Below are 14,893 nucleotides of genomic sequence, written 5' to 3' on the forward strand. Positions count from 1 at the left end.
TCGTCCGCGTCCTGCCTCTGGCTGCTTCCAGGCTCCGGGGACAGAGTGGCCCAGTGGCCACGAGAAAAGCCTAAAGCAGTTACTGTCCGGCCTCTGACAAAACAGGTTTGCCGGCCACACGTAAGCCCCGAGAAGTTAAAGATGCATATCGTTCATGGGGTTAAAAACAAAGAGGAGAAGTAAACATGAAGTCAAAGGTGAAGAACATAGGGGCACCTGGGGGTCTCTGTCGGCTCAGTGGCCGACTCTTGGTTTCAGCTCAGGTCATGATCTCGGGGCCCCGGGATCAAGCCCTGCATCGGGCTCTGCGCTCAGCGGGGAGCCTGCTTGAGATTCTCTCTCCCTCTGCCCTCCCTATTGCAAGCACACATGCATGCGGTCTCTCTCAAATTAATTTTTTAAAAAGCGAAGAACAGGGCGCCTGGGTGGCTCAGTTGGTTAAACGAATGCCTTCGGCTCAGGTCATGATCCTGGAGTCCTGGGATCGAGTCCCTCATCGGGCTCCCTGCTCAGCAGGGAGTCTGCTGCTTCCTCTGACCCTCCCCCCCTCATGTGCTCTCTCTCTCTCAAATAAATAAATAAAAATAAAATCTAAAAAAAATAAAAAGTGAAGAACATAGGCTTTGGGAACAGCCACTGTTGTGGGAAACAAGGAGGCTCCTTCTGGGGTGACCCTGGCAGCCCAGGACGCACGTCTACAGACCAGCGACCTCCTCACCCTCCAACCGGACGAGGCAGCTTTCCTCTACTGTCACGCTGTCTTGTCGCTGCAGGCTTCCTCTGTGTTCTGGAAATAAGCCTGCTTTGTGCTCTGCACCCCCCAACCCCTCTCCCTCCCCGGGGTCCCGCGTTTTGCTCCAGGACTTATACCGGAGGATCGACACGGTCCGTTTGACCCCACCTTTGGAGGACGTGCGCTTCCATTTTGGCTTCAACTCCAAGTACCTGAGGAAAATCATTTCCTACTGGCGGAATGGCTTCGACTGGAGGAAGCAGGTGGAGATTCTCAACAGGTACCCTCACTTCAAGACGAAGATTGAAGGTAGGTTTGCTCAACAGCTGCTGGTGAGGGCGGTCTGTTGTGGGAGCGGCCTCCGCAGATGCGGGGCGTGACTTAGACCCCACTTAGAATCCACAAACCGGTCCTCCAGATGTATTTGTAGGGTCACCTCGCTGGGGCAGAAAGAATGCCGAATCCCCACAAACCCAGCGGGCCCTTGAGCAAGACAGGGAAACTCAGAGATCATTGAAAAGCCAAAGAAATGAAGAATCGGGCCCAGTGACAGAACAGCCTTGGAGAGGAGAGAACGTGGCCTCGGGCAGCTCAACCCCTCCCAAGGTTTTGGAGTCCGGGGTACCATGTCCGCTCAGGCTGCTCGGCCCATCAGAGTCCTATGAGAAATTGCCCTTTCTGTCTGCAGCCCTCCACCTCATGTGCCCCCTGGAGGGTAGGTGGTCCCACAGCTTCGCCTGCAGGGAAGGCGCCTCTCAGATTCTCTGGGCAAGGTCACCCCAAGATTGTTTGGGCTGAGGGAACAGTTTCCTCAGTGGAAAAGCATTTTTCCCCAGTCTGAGAAATAACTGAGACCCATCACAGTGTGAGGTTGAGGCATACGGCATGAGGGTTTGGGTTATATTTGTTGTGAAATGATCACCACAGGAGGTTCTGCTAACGTCCAGTTTCTCGTACAGATCCAATGCAAAGAGAGAAAACACTTTCCTCCTTGTGGCGAGAACTCAGCATTTTAGCTTCCCTCCAAGTCCCACAGCATGTCGGCTGTGCGACACCCCCGGTGCTTACTTACCGTGCACCTGGGGTTTGGACCCTCTGACCCCTCCCTCCAGCCCCCTCCACCCCCCTCTGGTAACCACGCATCTAATCTCTTTTTCTGAGTTTGTTGTTTGTTGTTCTAGATCAGTGAGATCCTTTCTCCGTCTGGCTTATTTCACTGAGCGTAAGGAAGGCGTCATGTTGTCACGAGTGGTAGGACTTCCTCGTTTTTTTATGGCTGAATAATGTTCCATTGTGCACATTTATACCACGATGTCTCGATCCGTTCATCCATCCATAGACGTGTCTTGGCTACTGTAAATAATGCTTCAGTGAACATGGGGTGCAGATGTCTTTTTGAATTAGTGTTTTCATTTTTTAATATATATATTCCCCAAAATGGAATTGCTGGACCATATGGTCGTTCTGTTTTTCATTTTTTGAGGAACCTCCATACTGTTTTCCAGAGTGGCTGCACCAGTTTGCGCTCCCACCAACAGTGCACGAGGGTTCCTCTTTCTCCACATCCTTGCCAACACTGGGTATCTCTCGTGTTTTTATCTTTTTGATCATGGCCATTCTGACAGATGTGAGGTGGGATCTCACTGTGGTTTCGATTTGCATTTCCCTGAGGATGAGTGATGTTGAGCATCCTTTCCTGTGTCTGTTGGCCATCTGGATGTCTTCTCTGGAGAAGCGTCTGTTCGGGTCCTTTGCCCGTGTTTTAATTGGGTGGTTTTTCTGCTACTGAGTCGATGAGTTCTTCCTGTATTTTGGAGATTAACCCCTTATCAAATGTATGGTTTGCAGATATTTTCTCCCGTTCCACAGGTTGTCTTTGCTGTGCAGAAGCTTTTTAGTTTGATGTTGTCCACTTGTTTATTTTTGCTTCAGTTGCTTTGAGCTTTAGGTGTCACATGCAAGAAACCATCACCAGGACCCACGTCAGGGAAGCTTTGTGTCTGTGTTTCCTTCCAGGAGTTTCGTGGTTTCAGGTCTTACCTTTAAGTCTTTGATCCATTTCGAGTTAATTTTTGTGAGTGGTGTGAGGTGGGGGGCCAGCTTCATTGTTTTCCATGTGAATATCCAGTTAACCCGGCGCCATTGACTGAAGAGACTGTCTTCTCTCCCGTTCAGTGTCCTTGTCAAAGATTAGTTGACTGTATATGCCTGGGTTTATTTCCGGGCTCTCAGTTCTGTTCCACTGGTCTGTCTGCCTGTCGGAAAAGCTTATCTTAACCCCAGAAGGATTCAGAATCAAACAGAAGTGTTGGGGTGCCTGGCTGGCTTGGTCCATGGAGTGTGTGACTCTTGATGTCCAGGTTGTAGTGTACAGATGACTTAAAAATAAAATCTTTAAAAATAATAATAAAATAAAAGATAAAATCTTTAAAAAGCACCTAGAATGTTTAGGAAATTCAAGCTCATAGTGTTACTTTTTTAAAAATCTATTTATTTTTAATTATTGTAAAACATACATTACAGAAAATTTACCATTTCGACCACTGTCAAGCAAATATAATACCCCGGTTCAGGGGCATTCGGCATGTTTATATCCTTATGCAACCATCACCACCATCCATCTTCAGAGCTTTTTTATTTTGCAGAACTGAAACTCTGTCCCATTAAACAGTAATCCCCATTTCTCCCCTTTCCCTCACCTCTGGAAGCCATCATTCTACTTTCTGTCTCTGAATTTAAATATGAATTCTGTACCCGAATACCTCTTACGAGTAGAGCATTTGTCCTTCTGCCTGGCTTGCTGCGCTTGGCACCAGGTCCTCAGAGTTCATCCGTATTGTAGCAGCTATCAGGTTTTCCTAACTTTTTTAAGATTTCATTTATTTATTCGAGAAAGAGAGAGAGAGCACAAGCCAGGGGAGCGGCAGAGGGAGAAGCAAACTCCCCGCTGAGCAGGGAGCCCAACGCGGGGCTCGATCCCAGGACCCCGGGATCATGACCTGAGCTGAAGGCAGACGCTTAACAGACCGAGCCACCCAGGCGCCCCCATTTTTGGAATTGTAAATACTCGTCATGTTTGAGAGAATTTGGCCTTTCCAAGTAACAGACAAGACTTTTGCATTCTAATTTAGAGTGTGTAACAGTAATGGGTTTAGATCTGTGATTTTATGTGAAAATCTCCCTGAGCTTATATGCAGTGTTGGAAGGTTTAGGATTTACCATAGTTATAAATCTATCAAAATTTTGAGAATTAACTTAAAGTAAGTGGAAGACATACGAGTCAGGCAGATCAACTAAAGTTCTTAAAAAGGAAATTGAAATCATGCCGTGTTTAAAGGAGTGTCACTAAGCAAGTTTGTAGAAGTGCAACCATCCCCTTGTCTGAGGAAAACTGCTGCATCCTCGAGACAGACTGGGAAACAAGGGTTTTGGGTGAATGTGCTAACCTGCCTCTAGACTTCCAGCCTCCTACCTCCGGGGCCCAGCCCAGCCGTCCCTTGTGCAGATGAGCTGTCCCCACAGCCCACGTCCTTCTGTCCTGCCCATTTCTCCTGCCTAGTGGGCATTTGTGCAATTCAGGACTTAATTTCCATAAACTGACCCTTGTATCAGTAGTCTTGATTTAAGGACCTTCCTTCAGCTCTGAACAGCTTTTTCCCTCAATTCCAATCCAAAGATAACATGAACCTTTCCAGTTTACTCATTTGTGGGTGGCTTTTTTTGCTGTTGACATTCTCAGTCCTATTATCTTTAGGTCTCAAATGGTGAAAATCAGTCAAATCAGTCCAATAAAATACGAACTAAGAAAAAAAATAGAAGTGCAACCATCCATTAATCAGAGGCCTCTGGAGAATAACTGTCAACATTGCTTAGATTAAATAAATATATAAGGGATCCCTGGCTGGCTCAGTCGGGAGAGCCATGTGACTCTTGATCTCGGGGGGTTGTGAGTTCGAGCCCCCCCACTGGGTGTAGAGATGACTTAAAAAAAATCTTTAAAAAATAATAATAAAATTTAAATATAGAGAGAACAATATTTGTAAGTTGAACTCAGGCTTAATAGAGAGCTAGGTTTTTAAATTTGTAGCTTTAATAAGGTGAGGACTAATATTACACATAAATCAAAGGTTGCTGTGCCCTTTAGGGGACTTTGATATCTTTGTCATGAGCCTCACCAGAGGACCTAGGCCACTTCATCCAAGCCAAAGTACATACAGGTCCTCGTATATAATTTCCAAAGGTTGCCTTTCGCATCGCTGGTGCCAGGTGGCCTGGCTTCCTCATGGTGATTGCGTGGCTCTGTTGCCCCAGCTCTTCACTGGTCCTCTAACAGATGCTGACAGGCAGGAATCTCATGGACCCACGCGTTCTGCTGAGGCTGGGGACACACAGCCAGAGAACAGGGTCCCTGCCTTCACTCTGGGGTGATGCTAACCATCCCAGCACGGGGTAAGGGGTTCTGGGAGGGAGGTGGCTCTGGGAGCTTCGTGAGCCCATGCCACCTGGGAGTGTGATGGAAGGCTTCCTAGAGGAGGTGACATCTGAGCTGAGACTTAAAGGATGAATAGGAGTTTGCCACTTATGTGGGGAAGGCGGTCCGGGAGGAGGGAACAGCATGTTCAAAAACCCAGAGGCAAGCGACACGAAGGGGCTCTTCCCTTCCTGGAGGCTGCAGGCTCGAGAAAGCCTTACCCCCTGGACATCATGGCACAAAACAGTGCAAGCGCTCCAAAGGGGGCGGCTTCGGGCATCGAGTCATCCCAGACCGCAGCTGTGACTGAACCCACGTGCGGTCCAGCCACCTCCCCTGGGCTGGCGGCCCGGCCCCGGCCCAGCAAACCTTCGTGCATCTTTCCCTCGGTCCCCGGCCTGAGTGGTCCAAGAAGGCCTCCCTCCTCCCTCCGTCTGCTGCCGTCCTCATTGGTCCCTCAGGCTCAGACCTTTCTGGGGTCCTCTCTGCCCCTACCCTGGCGTTCTGGGCTCTGCATGTGCTTCCCTGTCCTGTGAGGAGGCCTGGGCCTCCCTCCAGAGATCAATCTCTAGGCACAGAGTCTGGGAGCAAGCGGGCAGGGCCTCGGAGGCCTCAGGCCCAGCCCATCCCCTCCAGAGAGGACAGCATTGCTGAGTCACCGGGAGGCCGAGGTTCAGGGCCAGGGCCAGCTCAGCCCTGTACCGTTCATCTCAAGCCCCTGTCCCGGCTCAGGCCCTGGGCCCTGACACCCCCCAGCTCCCCCCCCCCCGTCGCCACCCACCAGGCCTAGTGCCCAGCTCGGCTCCTCGGTTCAGAGCGGACAGCCCGGAGCACTGCACAGAACCACAGACCCAGCCGGAAAAACCCGGGGGCGGGGGGCTTGCTTCCTCCACCAAGGGAAGCCTCCTGCAGGGTCAATGAGGAAATATGGGCTTTAACATTTTTCTTCATTTTTAAAATTCAAATATTTAAAATTCGAACAGTATGCAAGGACATGGTGAAAAGGCAGCCTCCGTCTCGCCCCTGCCCCGCCGTGGCCACCGGTTCCCGCCCCGGGACGGCTTCTTCCCTCTCACGCGTGCTCACACCCACGCCTCCAGGGATCGCCCGTGCACTCCGGCACGCGTGTGTGCGCATGGGGCTCCCCAGCTCTACACTCAGATGAATTAGACATCTCTCACATCGTGCAGCGTGTTCCGAAGGAGGGAAGGTTACCTTCCGAAAAGAACTCTAGAGCAGGAGTAAACACAGCAACTTAGAGGGGCACGCACAGGAGGCTCCACAATACAATGGATGTAGGGTTCTATTTTTGTTCGAAGAAAGTTATGATCTATTTTTTTTTTAAGTCTGAACTGGGGGCGCCTGAGGGGCTCCCTCGATTGAGCGTCTGACTCTTGGTTTCAGCTCAGGTCGTAATCTCGGGGTCGTGAGATCGAGCCCCGCGTCGGGCTCCGTGCTCAGCTCAGAGTTCGCTTGAGAGTCTCTCTCCCTCTCCCTCTGCCCCTTCCCCCACTTGTGCGTGTTCTTTCTCACTCTCTCTCAAATAAATAAATCTTTAAAAAAAAAGAAAGTCCGAACTGCCTCCGTCCAGAGGAGTCTAAGGAGACATGACAACTGAACGTGATGTGGGGTCCTGGATGGGATCCTGCAACAGGAAAAGGACGTTAGGTAAAAACTCAGGACATCTGAGCCGTATTCCGTTGTCTGTGGACACCAGTGTTATTCAGCCTTTAAAAAGAAGGAAACCCTGCCCTAGGTGACCACATGGATGAACCTTGACGTTCTGCTGAGTGAAATAAGCCAGTCAGAAGCACAAATACTGCACGATCCCATGTATGGGGGGCTCCCAGATTGTCCAGCTCGTAGCAGCAGAGAGGCGGATGGTGGGGGCCGGGAAGTGGGGAGGTGGGGAGACGGGGAGACGCTCGCTAACGGGTGCAGAGTCTCAGTTATACCAGATGAGTAAGTTCTAGACACCTGCTGGCCCGCGTCGTGCCCGCAGTCAGCAGTACCAGATGGCACGCTTAGCAATTTGTAAGGAGGGACTAAATGCTCTTCCTACCGTAAAATTTTAAAATACAAATGTTTCTAAAACTAAGGAGATCTGAATAAATGATGGACTTTAGTGGAGTTATTAACGTATCAGTACTGGTTCGTTCCTTGTAACAAATGTACCCGACTAACGTAAGCCGTTAATGACTGGGAAACTGGGTGTGGGGTTCATGGGAACTTCCTGTACTGTCCTCACTATATTTCTATAAATCTGAAATTGTTCCAAGATAAGGGCGCCTGGCTGGCTCTGTGGAGCGTGAGACTTTTTTTTTTAATGTAGGCTCCACTGTGAGATCAAGACCTGAGCCAAAACCAAGAGTCAGATGCTTAACCGACTGAGCCACCCAGGTGCCCCTAACATGCTAATCTTGACTTTGGGGTCGTGCGTTCAAGCCCCACCTTGGGCATTAGGGATCCCTTAAAATAAATTGTTCCAAAATAACAAATTTATTTTTAAAAATTTGGAAAAACAGCACAGTGTTCTCTCCAGATAGTGGTACTACTTGTGATTGTTCCCCCTTTTGATTTATCTGTTTTCCGTTTCTTACAGTAAACATATATTATTTATGTAATGAATTAATAACCCACCAGAACGTGAGCTGGTTGTGGTGCAGGGCTGCAGGTGTGACGGCAGCGCAGGCTCTTTGCCCTGAACGCCCAGGTGCTCTCCGGGCCACTTGCCTAGGAAGGGACCGTCCTCGGAGGGACTCTAGGGGGCCTGGAGCCCATTCAGCCACCCCTGGCCTGGATGCGTTCCCAGTGCCCAGCACGCAACTCAACTTTAAAAAAATGTCTCCACTTAAAAAAAGTTATGCTTTGAATTTATATCCCTTGTCGAAAAATTAGGAAGTACAGGAAACACAAAAAAAGAAAATAATTCAGGGGCACCTGGGTGGTTCAGTCGGTTAAACATCTGCCTTCAGCTCAGGTCATGATCTCAGGGTCATGGGATCGAGTCCCGTGTCAGGCTCCCTGCTCAGTGGGGCATCTGCTTCTCCCTCTGCCCCCACCACCCCCCACTTGTGCTCTCTCTGTCTCTCTCTCAAATAAATACATAAAATCTTTAAAAAAAATAGTTCACTTGAAATTTCATTGCTTGGAGAAAACTTTTTTTTTAAAGATTTTATTTATTTGAGAGAGAGAGAATGAGAGACAGAGAGCACAAGAGGGAAGAGGGTCAGAGGGAGAAGCAGACTCCCCGCTGAGCCGGGAGCCCGATGCGGTACTCGATCCCGGGACTCCAGGATCATGACCTGAGCCGAAGGCAGTCGCTTAACCAACTGAGCCACCCAGGCGCCCGAAAACTTTTTTTTTTTTTTAAGATTTTATGTATTTATTTGAGAGAGAGAGCGCACACATGAGAGGGGGGAGGGTCAGAGGGAGAAGCAGACCCCCTGCTGAGCAGGGAGCCCCCATGCGGGGCTGGATCCCAGGACCCCGAGATCATGACCTGAGCCGAACGCAGACACTTAACGACTGAGCCACCCAGATGTCCCTCAATCTTTTTTTTTTTTTAAAGGTTTTGTGTTTGAGTGATCTCTACACTGAGCGCAAGGCTCGAACTTACAACCCCAAGATCAGGAGTGCTCTACTGACCGAGCCGGCCGGGCGCCCCTCCCCCGGTCTCCACATTATTAGGCAGCCTTCCCCAAGGGCCACCAGGAGCCAGGACCTGCTCTGGGCTCTGGGAAGCAGGCAGTGCGCAAGCAGCCCCTGCCCCGGCCTCGCAGGGCTCGTGCCCCGATGTGTAGGGGGCATGGTCACGGTCTGTCCGTTGCAGGGCAGCCGTGTGGCCGGAGCACTGAGTAGGCACACAGCCAGCCCAGCACCGTGGGCCCCTGAGGGTGCCGCCTCCACTGCCCGGGCTCCGGGGAGGCGGGGGGCGGGCGGGGGGGGGGGCGCTGCAGAGCCTGCCTGGACATGCGGAGGGCCGTGGCTGCAGCCTCCCCCGTTGCGGGGCCTCCCCACTCCCCGCGGGCTGACCGTGCTCTGCCTCCTAGGGCTGGACATCCACTTCATCCACGTGAAGCCCCCGCAGCCGCCATCCGGCTGCACCCCGAAGCCCTTGCTGATGGTGCACGGCTGGCCCGGCTCCTTCTACGAGTTTTATAAGATCATCCCGCTCCTGACCGACCCCAGGAACCACGGCCTGAGCGAAGAGCACGTTTTTGAAGTCATCTGCCCTTCCATTCCCGGCTACGGCTTCTCGGAGGCATCCTCCAAAAAGGGTATGGGGGCTGCTGGGGGCCAGGCCTTCCCACAGGCGGGGAGCCAGCCGGGACAGCTCCCTTCGGAGCCTGGGGGGGGCCAGATGGCCGACGCCCCTTCTTGGGCTCTGCTGGGTGCCGTGGGCAGGGGATGGGCAGAGCAGCCCAGAGCCCAGGCCAGCCTGCGGGCAGCAGGGCCCCCAGAGCCTCGCGGCGCTGGCCTGAGCCCACCGCGCCCTCGCTGCGTGGCCGTCCCCTCGCCATCCCTCTCTGCCACGCAGATGCCTGCCTGCTGGGCGCTGGCCATGCCGCCGTGGGGGCCCCGAACCCTCTGCCCTCCCGTGAGCCGCTGTGACCCCAGCCTGGGGCAAACGGGGGGGGGGGGTGAGGAATTTCCTAGGAGCCCAGGAGGACCCAGGGAGTGACCTCCCTGTGCTTCTCTTCCCTCTCCCCTTCAAACCAGGCTTGAATTCAGTGGCCACGGCCGGGATCTTTTATAAGCTGATGCTGCGGCTGGGCTTCCAGGAATTCTATGTTCAGGGCGGGGACTGGGGGTCCCTGATCTGCACCAACATGGCCCAGATGGTGCCCAGGTGAGGGTCCCTGTCAGGTGGGTGGGGTAGCCATCTGTGCAGGGGATTCCGCCTGGGCACGCTAGCTGAGACTTGGAGCGTCCTCTTGCCAGGGGCCACCCAGGCGGGGTGTCTCTGGGCCTGGGGGAGGGGAGGGAGGGCTCCCTCCCCCGCCCCCGTCACCCTGCTGTGCCTGGGGCACCTTGACGTGGATTCTCTCTCTATTGGGTGTCGCACAGGGTTGGGGACTCTGGGCCAGGTACCCAGGCAGAGAGGGCCAGATAGAGGAGGGGAAAGTCAGGCAGTGGACATTTCTGGTGCACCAAGCCCCAGAAGAGCCCAGAACTTTCTAGAAACTCTGTATTTTCCTCGCCAACCCCCTCCTCCCTGTCATGGGACCGCCCTAGAGGCGCAGATTCCAAGAGCGCTGGCGCTGCGCATCCCAGCCCCGCGGCCTCCGGCTACCCTCCCCTCCCCAGCCCTGCGTCAGCCTCACCTGGACCCTCTCTCTGCCCTCAGCCGCGTGAAAGGCCTGCACTTGAACATGGCTTTCGTTTTAAATCCCGGCACCCTGACCCTTCTCCTGGGACGGCATTTCCCGAGGCTTTTCGGCTACACCCAGAGGGATATAGAGCTGCTATACCCCTTCAAGGAGAAGGTTTTCTACAGCTTGATGAGGGAGAGCGGTTATATGCACATCCAGTGCACCAAACCCGACACCGTGGGTGAGTGCGTGCTCCGGACGCTGCGGCCTTCTCCGCTGGGGCGGGGGCCACACCCCTGCCATTCAGCCAGGCGCCCGGCCAGGGGGCCTCACCCACCCGACAACACTGCTCCGGGATGAAAACCTCCCGGGAGCGCCCCGAACTCTTTCTCACCCAGCACTTCCGGGCAGAGGTCAGTCGATACCTGGCCAGCGCATTCCAGACACCTGCTCGAGCTGATTCAGTGTGCTCCGGGGCCTTGACCCCTGACCCCTGCACCCTGAGCCTAAGTCAAGGAGGGAGCCTGGGGGCCCGGCAGCTCAAGGACTGGAGCGGGTGGAGGGGGTCGATATTCATTTGGAACTCTTCCCCTAATTTGGACTTTTAGGTTTCTTAGTTTTCACAAACCAGAGCATATAAACTAAAAACTCCACCTTTTTTTTTAAGTTTTTTTATTTATTTAAGTAATCTCTATACCCAACATGGGGCTCAAACTCAATGACTCCAAGATCAAGAGTTGCATGCTCTTCGGACTGAGCCAGCCAGGCACCCCAAACCCCACCTTTTTAAAACCAGCATTCATACATATTTCCCATGCGGATCTCCCCAAACACAGAAAGCTAGCTGCCCATGCAGTGGGGGCGGTTTTACCCCTTTTTCTCAGATGAGAGTTCCGAGGCCGAGGGTCAAGTAGATGGGGGTGCCTGAGCACCCCAAGGTCAGGGCAGAGCTGTGCCCCGACACGGGGCCCTGACCGCTCACTGGTCCCAGGCCTGAGTCCCTCCCTCGCTTCTCCCCACCCCAGGCTGCGCTCTGAATGACTCTCCTGTGGGCCTAGCTGCCTATATCCTGGAGAAGTTCTCCACCTGGACCAACCCGGAGTTCCGAGACCTGGAGGACGGAGGCCTGGAGAGGTGAGACCCTACCCTCCAGCCACCAGCCGGCACGTCCCAGCTACTGCTGGCTGCCCCTCAGGCCCTCACCCCGGTGAACCCGGCCCCAGTTCCTCCGGATGAGGAAGCAGAAGCAGAGAGAGGTCTAGCGACTTGCTCCAAGCCCCCCAGTGGAGTGGTCGGGCATAGGACGCAGGGCTCGAGACTGTCTGTGGTCCGTTTGCTCGACAGCACCCTCCCGGGATCAGCGGGCCCTGGGGGCAGTGAGTGCCCCTTTATTGCCAAGAGGCGTGAGCACCCAGGGCCCCCCGCCCGCGCCCCAGCCCACGGGAGCCCGGCATCATCACGGCCTCCTGACCGTGTGCCCTGGGGGAAGCCTGGAGGCAGCTGCAGGGGGACTCCGGGGCCTCTGGCCTGACTCAGGTGCCACCAAGGTCAGCCCTGACCCAGCTTCTCCAGCACCCCTCCCCCTCTTTGTTGCCTTGGGGGCACACAGAGCACCAGACACAGCTCTGCGGTGAGAGGCGAGGTGGGGCTGGCTCCCGCCTCGGCCACGGGCACCGTGTCTAGGTCGTGCCCTTGCCCCAGCGCCTGGAAGGAAGGAGGCTCGACAAACGCACACCAGACGAATGAGCTCTGGAAGATTGTGCGAGTCCAGAGAAAAGAGGATCTGCTCCGTCTACTGGGCAGGGAGGGGAAATGACCGGGAGAATCTATTTGGCCTGGGCCTTGAAGGATGAGTAAGAGTTTGCCGGCGGAAAGGGTAGAAGCAGAGAATTTAGGCAGAGAGAAGAGCAGAAGCGAAGGTGAGAGTGATAGAAATGCGAGGCGCTCTGGGAAAGGCTGACTTTGCCGAGGCTGGGGGCAGGTACGCGGGGGGCTGGACCGGGAGCCCGCGCACAAGCCCTCACCCTGGGATCCGTTCCCCGCCCCACACTGGGCAGGACCCGGGGCGATGGGGCTCCACCAGCAGCCCCTTGGCAAAGGGGTGGCCCTGCTCCTTGCCCACCAATACCTGCAGCCAGACACAGGGCACAGACTGGCTCAGCTCTGTGTTCTAGCAAGATCCCTGCCTGCACTAGGGCGGGGAGGGTCGGTGGGGTCGTTTGCTGGCTATGATCAGAGCCTAGGGGGAGATGGGAGCCCCTGGGCATCTCGCTAAAAGCTGGTTCTGACCATTCACGATTCTGACTGTCCGTTTCTCACTGGACGATTTCCACGGTCCTCCAAAGAGGAACTCAAAGTCGCTTCTTCCCCTGTCCGGCTCCACACCGCCGTTGCTAGACCCCAAGGAACGGTTACTTCTGAACGGGAAGATGCCTTATGAACGTATTCATCATTTTGGAGAAGCCTCTCTCCTTACAAATGCTTCGTGTTTTTGTGTCTAATGTCAGTACCCCACTCCTGCGCCCCTCGCCCCTCGCCTGGGGAGCTGCACTGGTTGGGAGCAGGGCCGGGGTTAGGGCTCAATGTTCCTTAAACTGTGGTGCTGAGGATAAAATGGCCAACTACAACTAGAGGCTGACACACACAAGCAAATTCAGCACATTGGCCTGATGTCTCAACTACACTTATTGGCTGAGAGCTGGGAAGCCAAGTGGGAGCATCGGCAAGTTCCTCAATTCAGGCGCAGTGACATCAGCGGGGCCTGGGGGGGGGCGGGGGGAGGGGGGACAGCCAGGGCTGGGGGGGGGGGGGGGGGGGCAGCAGCAGAGGTAGAAATTTCACCTCCCCCACCAGGCTGCAGGGACGCCCTTCCTTCGTCAAGCAGGAAATAGGGAATGAGGAAGGGAGCCTCTGAGTGTGTGTGCGCCTTTGGATGATGGAAGTGTGCACGTGTGAGCGCCCGTGGGTTTGGATAGACACGTGTGCCCGTGTGAGCATGCGTGTGTGGATGCACTTGCATCTGAGAGTGTGTGTGTCCGCGAGGGGCTCAGCAGAGATGCAGGGGCCACTTCCGGCAGGGACGTGCTGAGTGGGAGGTGCCCGCTTGGTAACCAGACAGAGATCTGGAGCCCGGGGAGGGGTCGGACCAGAGGAAATGACTGTGGTCTGGGGGGAACAAGCAGGCCCAGCAGCAGCCCCAGGAGCAGGGAGGAGAAGTGAGGAGCCCCTACCTGAATGGGGGGCTGGCAAGTGCGGGCTGGCAGTTGCAGTGGGGGGGGGTGCTGAGGCGTTGGGGGGGCAAGAGAGATGGGGCAGAGGGGAGGCGGGAAGGCAGGCCTGGGTGGCATGGACATCAGACTGTGGGCAGGGGAGGGCTGGAGGCTGGAGGGGCGGAAGATGAGCAGGGGGAGGGCATCGGGGCAGAAGTGGTGGGCACCAGCAGCTGGACGGGGGGGGGCCATGGAGGGCTCCAGGGGGCTCTGGACACAGGGTAGCATGAGGGAGTCCAGCAAGAGGTCAGAGCCCGAGGGGCAGGTGGGGCCAGGAGAATGTGGGGTTTCGGGGTCTACAGACCTCGGGCCCCAACAATAAGAACCAGATGGCTCCTTCCTCCCCATGTGTGGAGCCCCACAGCCTGGGTGGGGTCCCATGCCGAGTGGGGAGGTGTCCGCAGGGCCCCAGGCCAAGCCTGGTAGCTGGCGGCCCCGGGCCCAGGCCCGGGCGCCGTGGGGCTAATGCACCAGCCTCAGGCGAGGTCTGAGCAGGGAGCCAGGCGGGCAGGGGTCCCCGGTGCTCGCAGCCTGAGAGCCGCGCCTGGCACTGAGGGGCCTTCCGGGGCTGCTTCCGCAGGAAGTTCTCCCTGGACGACCTGCTGACCAACGTCATGCTCTACTGGACGACGGGCACCATCACCTCCTCCCAGCGCTTCTACAAGGAGAACCTGGGCCAGGGCTTCATGGCCAACAAGCATGACCGGTGAGTCTGGCTGAGCCCGCACAGGGCCGCCTGCCGACGGGCCTCCAGGAGCAGCCGGACCACCTGCCCTTGACCCCCAGGGAGGTCCTTTGATGGCAGGACCGTAGGTGCCCAGGGTGCCTGGGATGAGAGCACAGTGTCACTTCACTCACCGAGGGAACGCCGGGCCGGCCCCATGTGGCATCGGCGGTCCTGGACTTCCGGACCCCCAGGGGGCAGCGGGGGGAAAGGGGAACGCAGCTGGGGGGGCTAGCAGCTGTCCTGTCCGGCTCAGCCCGTGGGGAGCCCGCGGGTTCTCCAGCCCGGCCAGCCCTTCCGGAGAAGGCAGCTGTAGTGGGTTGGACTTGAGGGGTTGGTGAGAACCCTGGTCTGTCCTTCCTTTCTGGCTCCCTGTGGGAG

At 55.4% G+C, this 14,893-nt stretch overlaps 1 protein-coding gene across 2 annotated transcripts in view; it reads left to right on the plus strand.

Moving 5' to 3' along the window:
• The window catches only part of EPHX1 (epoxide hydrolase 1), a 59,339-nt gene that overhangs the window by 43,940 nt on the left and 506 nt on the right, over positions 1 to 14,893 (plus strand). For both annotated transcript variants that reach the window (XM_025877832.2, XM_025877831.2), the window contains exons 3-8: positions 862 to 1,042; positions 9,257 to 9,484; positions 9,927 to 10,056; positions 10,555 to 10,760; positions 11,545 to 11,653; positions 14,369 to 14,494. In XM_025877832.2, the coding sequence (XP_025733617.1) occupies positions 862 to 1,042; positions 9,257 to 9,484; positions 9,927 to 10,056; positions 10,555 to 10,760; positions 11,545 to 11,653; positions 14,369 to 14,494 (980 nt within the window). The remainder of the gene's footprint in view (positions 1 to 861; positions 1,043 to 9,256; positions 9,485 to 9,926; positions 10,057 to 10,554; positions 10,761 to 11,544; positions 11,654 to 14,368; positions 14,495 to 14,893) is intronic.

The sequence above is a fragment of the Callorhinus ursinus genome, unplaced genomic scaffold, assembly GCF_003265705.2.
Source record: "Callorhinus ursinus isolate GAN/ISIS: 27379988/994484 unplaced genomic scaffold, GSC_fseal_2.0 scaffold13, whole genome shotgun sequence".
NCBI lineage: Eukaryota > Metazoa > Chordata > Mammalia > Carnivora > Otariidae > Callorhinus > Callorhinus ursinus.